We start from the raw sequence: 9,862 nt of genomic DNA, 5'->3' as shown, positions 1-9,862 counted from the left end.
GGCAGAGATCACACCACTTCACTCCCCTGTGCCAGCAGGACAGACGGATGCAGAGACAGCCACAGACACTGATGCAGACAGACAGACAGACAGACAGACACACCCAGGCACGTCAGCCTAGCTCCCTTGGGGCGTTTCCAGCAGAACCCATTTCGGACTCCGGCATGGCACTTTTTACCAAACAGCTTCCATCCCCCATCTCCCCTTTTTCCGGTTTTGCCCCTAATAATTTGGAAGTAAGTGAGGAACACTGGAAGCCCACCATTTTTTGGCTTTAAACAAACCTGGAAAATTCTAAAAAAAAGTCCATGTTAGGGTGAAATGTTTGTTTTCACACAAAACCCACTTTCTTTGATGCAACTAAAATATCAGTCGCGCCCTCGCAGCCAGCTCATGCCAGGCACTCTGGCCAGGCGAGCCCGTCAGGACCGTCCAGCCCAGCCCGCAGCGTGGCCAGGACGCAGACACCCACCCAGGGATACCTATTCTACTGCAGCCTCCAGCACCACCTGCCCTGCCCAGCCCACTGCCCCACCCTAAGTCCACTCCATGTGACACTGGCTTTGTGATCTGGAGACCTGCTCAGATGCAACCACCTCTAAGGTGGAACCCACTCCTAGGGAGTCTCAGGAAACCCTTTGGCAAGGGAAGGTAATAGCCTACTGCTGCTGCCAGCACAGGCAGTCCCACCGGCAGCACGGCTAGTGGAGGCTGGTGCTGTGGGGCTGCCAGTCCGAGTGCAGCTCCTGAGGTGCCCTGCACTGCATGGGCTCCCCTCTGCCTCTCCTCTCCAGCCAGAGGGGCCGTAGAGAGCCTGGGGAGGGCTCTGTCCTGCAGGCCCCCCAGTGCCCAGCTCACCTGTGTGGACGCGCAGATGCACCTTGAGATGGTGGGAGGAGCGGAAGGTTTTCCCGCAGTAGGGACAGTCTTTGCCTGACGTGCCACGGCCCCCATCCGGACGCAGGGCCCCGCTGCGCAGCCCCTTCTCCTCTGCACAGACAGGAGGGACAGCGTGAGCCCAGGAGATGGGGGCTCGGGGGAGGGGCAGGGAATGCAGGCCTCTGGGGCTGGGGGGACATGGGGAGGAGGGGGCGCCTCAGGGTGCATGCGGCTGGGGGAGACGCAGAATATGGGTGGGAGCTGGGGGGTCCGTAGTCACCCTGTATCCCCTGGCTGGGCAGGGCCGTGGTGCCAGGGGTATATAGGTAGGATAAGGGGGGATGCTGTGGTGGGGGGCGCTGTGGGGGCTGTATTCACTCTGTATCCCTGGGCTGGGCAGGGCCGTGGTGCTGGGGGTATGTAGGTGGGGTAAGGAGGGTGGTGGGGGTGGGGAGCCATACTCACCCTGTATCCCCGGGCTGGGTAGGGCCGTGCCCCAGCCGGTGCCTACGTTGGAGCCGCCCCCGCCGTCCGTGGGCAGCCCGTGTCCCGCTGCCGCATGGAGTGAGGCCAGCGCCCCCAGGGCCCGGCCCCTGGCCCAGTCACCATCCTGGGGCCGGTGGCTGCGGCTGTGCAGGGCCATCTGCTGGTAGGTGGCGAAGGCCCGGGCGCAGTCGGGGCAGCGGTGCTGTCCCACGCCGGCGCCACCCTCCTCCCTGGCCGCCTCACCCCCGTTGTGCCGCCGGCGCTCGCCCCACAGCTGGGCAACTGCCTCCTGCCCGCTCTCCATTGCGCGGGCCGTGGCCTGGAGCCGCTCGGCGCAGCTGGCATCGCCCGGCGGGCGCAGCTCCAAGTAGCCCAGGAAGGAGCCCTGCTCGGCCTTGTCCGGGGGCGGCAGGAAGGCAGGGTACAGCGCCTCGTAGCCCAGCAGCAGCCCCCGAGGCGCCTTGGGCTTCCCGCCGGCGGCCGGCACGGCCGCACCCCGCTCCCCCTTCAGCCCCAGCTTGCTGAGATGCACCTTCATGTGGTTCTTGAGGAACCAGGGCTCCTTGAAGCAGCGCCCGCAGACCTGGCACTTGTGGTCGAAGGAGTCCTTGTGTTTGCGCATGTGCCCCTTGAGGAACCAGGACTGGGTGAAGGCCTGGCCGCACACCTGGCAGCGGAACTCGGCGGGGGGCGGCGCGGCAGGGGCCGGGGGTGCCGGCGGGGCGTGGGCCTCCCGGCTGTGCCGCTGCAGCTCCCCCTCCTGGGCGGCAGCAAAGGGGCACTGCCCACACTTGTAGGGCTGGTGCAGGATCCGCAGGTGTCGCTCCCGCTCACCCACCGTCCGGAACTTGCCTTTGCAGAAGGGGCAGCGGAAGCTGGGGGGAGGCAGCGGCGGTGGGGGTGACGGGGGGGCAGGGGGCGGAGCTGGTGGGGGGATAGGCAGTGGGGGGGGCTCCTCCTCCTCCTCTTCCTCCTCTTCTTCCTCCCCCTCGCTGGCGGCTGGCGGGCCCCGCCGCAGCAGCGCCCGCTCCTCCAGCTCCAGCAGTAGGCGGCTCTGGTGGCTGAGGCGGGCGCAGGCCTCGGGGCGGTGGGAGCGGAGATGGAGCCGCAGGAGGCCGCGCTGGGCAGCGCGGTGCCCACAGTAGGGGCAGGTAAAGGGGGTCTCGCTGGCGTGGATCCGCGTGTGCAGCGCTAGGATGCTGTTGAAGCGGAAGCGCTTGCCGCAGACGGCGCAGGGGTAGGGCCGGGCTTTGCGCCCCCCGCCTGCCCCCAGCGCGGGCCCCGGCCCATTGAAGTAGCGTTGCAGGTCCAGCTCTCCGTTGAAGGCTGGGTTGTCGCCCTCACCAGGGGACAGCTCCTCGGGCAGGGGGGATGGCGGAGGCTCCTGCTGGAGTGGGGGAGACGGCAGGGCTGCGCAGCTGGCGGGGCTGGAGTCCACTGCCTTGTGTGGGGACGGCGACCGGGAGTCCACCTCCTGCAGGGGACAAGAGGGAAGGGGAGCACTGGAGGTGGAAGACAAGCGAGGAATAAAGGGCACCCAGGAAAGGCCCTCTCCTAACTCCCAATAGTTGGAGATTGGGTGAGAGATGGGCTGGAAATGGATTTCCCAGGTCAGGGAAAAAGTTGCGATTTTGGACCTAAAGTGACCAATGCCTGAGTCTGCAGAGAGCCTGAGCCCATCGCTGTGAGAGGGGGAAGCTGCCCTAGGTGAGACCGTCACAGCTACACTGTCTGGAGGGGCCCCCAGAACGACACTGCTCTGGCGGCCTCTCCATTGCCACCCTGGTAACGTCTCCACGCAGTGGTGACTGATGCAAAGCAATGCCCTAATCTGCCTGAATGGGTCCTTTAACCCAGGGGTCCAATATGACGAAGTGGGAATTTTCTGTAATATTTTCATGAAGCCAACGTGTGCCTTAGTTTCCCTCTGTAGTTTGCATTGCTATTCAGTGGAGGGAAAAGGAGGCAGTGCAGGACACATGGTGTGGGTGACACCTTGCTCTCTGGACTGCAGTGAATAGGGTCATTAAGGAACTGTTGAAACCAACCCAGCTCAACAGAGGGTCCAAAGAAACAAAGGAACCCCCAGGCACTGCCCAGGCAGGTGGGGCTGTGAACTCAGCGTGGCCCTGCCTGGAGACAAAGGACGAGAGGTGACCAGCAGGGGACAAAGTGTGGGCCTCTGGAAGCGGTTGGCTGCTCTCACCTGATGGACTGTATCTTAACCTCTGTCTCTGTGCTAACCCGAGCCCTCCAATGCTGTGTTCCAGGTGACAATAAACCATTGCCTGGTTTGAAAACGCTGCCTGGTGCCACTGTAAATATTTGCTGAGCACGTTTGACCTGGAGGATGCCTCTGACCTGGAGTCCCTCAGCTGGACTCGCTGGGCACAGCTCAGGTAGTGTCGCAGGACGGCTGGAGCCCCGAGGCTCAGGCACTGAGGCCGCGTGGCCTCCCCTGAAGGAAGCATTGGACCCCTTAGGGCTCTGGCCCACTGAGGGGTTCCTCCAGGACTGGACAGTGTTGAAAGCTGGGGCCTAGCGCAGATCCTATGGCTCCATGAAACTCAGCAACTCCGATCCCCTGCCTGGCCAGGGTGAGGGAATCCCACTGTCTGTGTTCACACCCTCATCAGTTCCCCTTTCCAGGGGGCCTCCCTCTCCCCCAGCCACTGCCTCCAGGCCCAAGGCTAGGAAATGGGATCCCAGCGGGATGGAAGAGCCCTCACCTCCATGGTGCCAGCGATCACATGCTTCAGTCCTGCTCTTTCAGGGCAGCCGAGGGGATGGGGCCGGGCGCATCTTCAAACCCAACAGACACCGGCATGGGCTGCAAGAGAAAAACCAGAAGAGCTCAGAATTCATGGCCCAGGGATTCACGCCGGACACCCACAATGTGGGATTCACCCCAACGCCAGCATTGCAGAGGGACTCCGGAGCAGTGGCACAGCAGCCAGAGCTGAAAACAGGGGAGTTTGAATGGAGGTGTGTGGGAGAAGGGAAGCAAGCCCCTGTTTCTTCAGGGCAGTGACAGGAGCTTAGGCGGGAAGGCGCTGACTCCTCCAGAGGCAGCAGTACAAGTGACCCAAGGAACGGCAGAGACAATGAAGGTGGCTGGATGTGGAAGCTGCAGGATGTATGTTATTCTGGAGAGGGAACCGGAAAGGTGCTGCCTTTGGATGAAGTGCTGCCAGATACAGCTGATTGAAGAGATGACCCAAGGTCTGGAGATGCAGCTAGAAAGTCTGATTGTGTTTCAAAGGGGATTTGAGTGGCTGATGGAGGGAAGCGGCTGAAGGGAAACCTCCAGACTTGCAGATGCAGGCTGGACCGGAGAGCTGCGAGGTTAGCCTGCCAGATTGGGTAAGTGCACAGTGGAAGCATGAGATCCAGGCAGAAGAAAAGACCTGGCTAGTGAAGAGTAGAGCTGAGGAAGAGGTTTGCTGAGCTGGAAAAGGAAGGGGCACAGCAGGCAGTGACAGAAGGTGGGAGGGCGAGGAAGAAGAGAAGAGCGGCTAGTTCTACAAGAAGAGGGGAAGAGGCAACAGAGATCCAGAGTTCGGAGCCCCAGGAGGACAGGAGAGGACGACGTGCTGAGGACCACAAGTGAGAGCAGAAGACAAGAAGACACAGCCAGAAAGAACAGAAGGCGGGAGGGTGGAGAATTGCACCATCCCTAGGAAAAGGCAGGTCTCCGTGACTGGGAATTCCCTACTAAGAAGAACAGATGGGCCTGTCACCAGAGCTGATCCGGAGAACAGCAGGGGGTGCTGTCTGCCGGGAGCTAAGATACGGGATGGGGACCTGAGGCTGAAGAGGATCCTGATGAGAGCAGGAAAGAACCCACTGACTGTCCTTCACGTGGGAACAAATGATACAGCTAGATTCAAGAGAGAGTATAGCAGGCTGGGGAAGACACTTAAAGAATGGAGGCTCAGGGGATCTTCCATGGGATTCTGCCTGTCCCTAGAGGAGTAGAGCAAAGGCAAGACAAGATTATGATCATCAGCAGATGGCTCAGGCTGTGGTGCTATAAGGAGGGCTTTGGGATGTTTGACCACTGGGAGGCAATTCACGGAGGGAGGCCTGTTTTCATGGGATGGACTCCATCTGAGTAGGGAGGGAAATAGACTTTTGGGCTCGAGGTTGGCACAACTCATTAAAAGAGCTTTAAACTAGGAACTCGGGGGAGACGGTTGGGCGATACTCATGTAATCTCCATGCCTGATTCTAACACTGAGCGGGTGGAAAATCAAGTAAAAGAGGATAGAGAAATGGAGACAGGAACAGCAGGGGGTAGGAGAATGGACAACAAGAGGAAAGACAGAGCCAGTACCAATGACACTAACAGTCTTAGGTGATGCTGGTAGTATAATGACTGTACCTAATGGGCGAGGAATCTGTGCCAAGCCAAGCAGAAACAGCTAAGATGTCTGTACATCAATGCAAGGAGCCTGGATTACAAAACGGAGGAGCTAGAACGGCTGGTGCAGGAAGTGAAACCAGCTATTACAGGGATAACAGAAACATGGTGGTAGAGCGGTTATGGCAGGAGCGCGGGTATTGAAGGCTCTGTGCTCTTCAAAGACAGAAATAAAGGTAAAGGTGGTGGAGCAGCATTGTATGTTAATGATGAGGTGGAGTGTAAAGAAATTAGAGGTGATGGAATGGATAAAAGGGAATCTGTTTGGGTCAAATATCAGAGGGGTAGCCGTGTTAGTCTGAGTCTGTAAAAAGCAACAGAGGGTCCTGTGGCACCTTTAAGACTAACAGAAGTATTGGGAGCATAAGCTTTCGTGGGTAAGAACCTCACTTCTTGCATCTTCTTGCACAGGACCCTCTGTTCGGGTCAAAATCACTTTGGGGAAGGAAGGTAACAGAGACTCGCCTGGGGCAATGCTCGGGTTGTGCTACAGACCCCCAGGATCTGATCTGGATAGGGATAGAGACCTCTTTAAGGTTTTTAATGAAAGAAATACTACTGGGAATTATGTGATTATGGGAGCCTTTAACTTCTCAGATATAGGAGGGAGGACAAGTGCTACTAATAATAGTAGAGCCCAGATGTCCCTGGATGTGATAGCTGACAGATTTCTTCACCAAATAGTCGCTGAACCAACAAGAAGTGATGCCATTTTAGATCTAGTGCTGGTAAGAAGCAAGGACCGCATGGAAGAACTGGTTGTAGAGGACAACCTTTGTTCGAGGGAGCATGAGTTAATTCAGTTTAAACTAAACAGAAGGATAAGCAAAAATAGGTCTGCAACTGGGGTCCTTGATTTCCAAAGGGCAAACTTTACAAAATTAAGGGACTTATTATGGAAGTGGACTGGCCTGAGGAACTCAAGGATCTGAATGTGGAGGAGGCTTGGAATTAATTTAAGTCCATATGTGAAGTCGGCATCCCAAGCAAGGGAAACATTTGTAGGGAGGGTTGCAGGCCAAGCTGGATGAACAAGCATCTCAAACAGGCTAGTGAGCGAAAGCAGAAAGCCTACAAGGGATGGATCAGCAAAGAAAGCCAACTCTTTGCCAGGGTGCTGGAGAAACTTTTTCAGCGGGGAGTGCTGAAGGCAGAAACCATGTATTTTGGTTGTTATTACTACTTCAAGCCAGGGGGTGCGGCAGCACCCCCAGCTCTCCTGACCATCAACAAGGTTAGCCTTGAAATTAGGCAAAGGTTTCTAACCATCAGAGGAGTGAAGTTCTGGAACAGCCTCCCAAGGGGAGAAGTGTCTGAGCTTGGTAAGTGTCTGGAGGGGATGTTATGATGGGACTGCCTGCAATGGCATATGGCCCAATACCCCCAGCGGCCAGTGACTGGGCACTAGGTGGGGAGGGCTCTGAGTTACGACAGAGAATTCTTTCCCAGGGGTCTGGCTGGTGGGTCTCACCCACATGCTCAGGGTCTAACCGATCGCCATATCTGACACCGGGAAGGAATTTTCCCCTTGGTCAGATTTGCAGAGACCCTGGGGCGTTTTCCCCTTCCTCTGCAGCATGGGGCATGGGTCACTTGCTGTTTTGAACTAGAGCAAAGGGTGGATTCTCTGCAACTTGAATTCTTTAAACCAACATTTGAGGATGTCAGTAACTCAGCCAGAGGTCGGGGGTCTGTTACTGGAGTGGGTGGGTGAGGTTCTGTGGCCTTTGATGTGCAGGAGGTCAGAACTAGATGAACTTGATGGTTCATTGAGCCCTTAGAGTCTATGAGACGTCAGTTTCACACCCACACCCACACCAGCGTCACACCGGAATTCACCCCTCCCAAAACCAGCATCACATTGGATTCTCCCCCTCCCTCCAAGTAGGGTTGCCAACTTTCTAATCGCACAAAACCGAACACCCCTTCCTCGAGACCCCACCCCTGCCCCACCCCTTCTCCGAGGCCCCGCCCCTGCTTGCTCCATCCCCCTCCCTCCATCACTCGCTCTCCCCCACCCTCACTCACTTTCACTGGGCTGGGGCAGGGGGATGGGGCGCGGGAGATGGTTCAGGGTCCTGGTGGTGCTTACCACGGCTCCCAGGAAGTGGCCGCCAGGTCCCTGCAGCCCCTAGGTGACTAGAGAGGCTCCGTGCGCTGCCCTCATGCTTGCAGTCACCGCCCCCACAGCGCCCATCGGTTCCCAGCCAATGGGAGCTGCGGAGCTGGCACTCGGGGCGGGGGCAGCGCGCGGAGCCTCCCTGGCCACCCATGCGCCTGGGGCTGCAAGGATCTAGCAGCTGCTTCCGGGAGCCATGCAGAGCCAGGACAGGCAGGGAGCCCACCTTAGCCCCAGGCCCCGCTGTGCTGGCACCTGGACTTTTAACAGCCTGGTCAGCAGTGCCGACCGGAGCCACCAGATTCCCCTTTTGACCGGGCGTTCCAGGCAAAAACCAGACGCCTGGCAACCCTATCTCTAAAACCATGCTCACCTCCACAGCCAGCTTGCCTGGCCCAGAGTGCTCTGCACAGCTACCCCCGCCCAGGGCATAGCCCTCTGCCCAGGCAGCCCAGCCCAGATCCCTTGCACAGCCAGCCTGGCGCAACCCAGCCCAGGGCCCCCTGTACAGCCCAAAGCCAGACCCCTCTGCCCAGCCAGATCTGCCCAGTCTTCATGTGGTACCAGGGGCTGGTGCAGCTGTGGGCTGTGAAGGACCCCGCTCCAGGGGCCCTGAAAAACTCTCGTGGGGGCCTGGGGCAAATTGCCCCACTTGCCTCCCCCTCTGGGCAGCCCTGATGCTCTCCCTGGCCCAGTGACTATCCATTGTCACTAGGACCGATGCTGGATGGCCATTGGGCCTTGCCCAGCATAGCTGGGCCTCACGTGGGGAGCAGGCAGGGGGTATGAGCGCATCCTGAAGGGATCAAAACCTGAAAGTAAGTTTCTCAGCCTTGTCTCTGACTCCTTGGGCCTGCTGGGACCCCGGCTGAAAAGGGCCACAGACCAGGGGACCAGGGAGTCAGTGCCACACCGCTCAGAACACTTGCAGCTCTGCACTGGGACTATGACTATAATGACAATGACTATAATCATATGTCATGCTTCAGGGCCGCAGCTCCTGCAGGGTCAGGAAGAATGTTTTCCCCCCCATACACAGCTGGCCAGATGGATTGAGGCAGCAAAGGTGGGGTCACCTTCCTCTGAAGCATCAGGGATCATCCACAGCTGGAAGGAAATACTGGATGTGGCTGCTGTGAGATGATCCAGAGAATTCTGCCTTAGATACTTGGCTGGTGTGTCTTGCTCAGGGTCAAAACAATTGTCAGATTTGGGATGGGGGAGGAATTTTCCCCTCAGATTGGCAGGGACCCAGGGGGCGGGGTGTGTCTCACCTTCCTCTGCAGCATGGGGCATGGGTCACCTGCTGGGAGCATCTGGGCATGTCCCACCACCTCAATTCCCTGCCATTGCAGGGGCCGAGCATTGGTGTGACGCCGTCTCCCGTTCTCTGCCTCTGGCACACAACCGTTTAGTCTCTAAGGACTGACATGCTTTGGTCTAAGTCAGGTACTTGAGTGAGTCCTGCATTATGTCTGGCTGATTGAGAGTGGAGTTGCTAGAAGGAGATGCCCAATCTTTGATTAGTGATGGAGAATCCACCCTGTGAGTTGCTCTAACATCAATTCCCTGCTTATTAAGCGTTTGCATGTTGTTCCCACTTGGAATTTACAGCCATTGGGCCAGTCTAGCCCTTGCCCACAAAGCAAACAGAGCTCTCCGACATGAAGTGTGCCCCCAGATGCTGTGGCGGCTGCCTGTTTTTGCAGAGAGCCTGAAGCCACATTTCCCAGGGGAGAACTCCTCTGACCCCCGTGGGCTCATTGCAGACTCAGTGCCATGCCCAGTGGTGGCTGCATTGTCCACATTAATCATTTCAGTGCTGATCTGGACTGGGGACAATAGTGGGCAGGCAGTGGGAGGCACAGCCAGGACACAAGGAGAGGAGGAGGAGGGGATTGAAAAGATGGCCTGAAAGGCTGGTGGGGATTCCCACTGAATGCAACCGTAAGGCA

At 58.0% G+C, this 9,862-nt stretch overlaps 1 protein-coding gene across 1 annotated transcript in view; it reads right to left on the bottom strand.

Annotated features, from left to right (window-relative positions):
• ZNF219 (zinc finger protein 219) overlaps positions 1–4,100 on the bottom strand; it is a 5,018-nt gene extending 918 nt beyond the window's left edge. The window contains exons 1-4 of the mRNA XM_029912596.1: positions 4,095–4,100; positions 2,271–2,839; positions 1,345–2,240; positions 859–990 (exon numbers count right to left, since the gene is read on the bottom strand). Of these exons, the coding sequence (XP_029768456.1) occupies positions 859–990; positions 1,345–2,240; positions 2,271–2,839; positions 4,095–4,100 (1,603 nt within the window). The remainder of the gene's footprint in view (positions 1–858; positions 991–1,344; positions 2,241–2,270; positions 2,840–4,094) is intronic.
• Between the last annotated feature and the right edge of the window lie 5,762 nt (positions 4,101–9,862).

Source organism: Terrapene carolina, unplaced genomic scaffold (genome assembly GCF_002925995.2).
Source record: "Terrapene carolina triunguis isolate 2854851 unplaced genomic scaffold, T_m_triunguis-2.0 Scaffold233, whole genome shotgun sequence".
Lineage (NCBI taxonomy): Eukaryota > Metazoa > Chordata > Testudines > Emydidae > Terrapene > Terrapene triunguis.
Note: the sequence above shows the minus strand (reverse complement) of the source record. Positions and strands in the feature narration are given on the sequence as shown.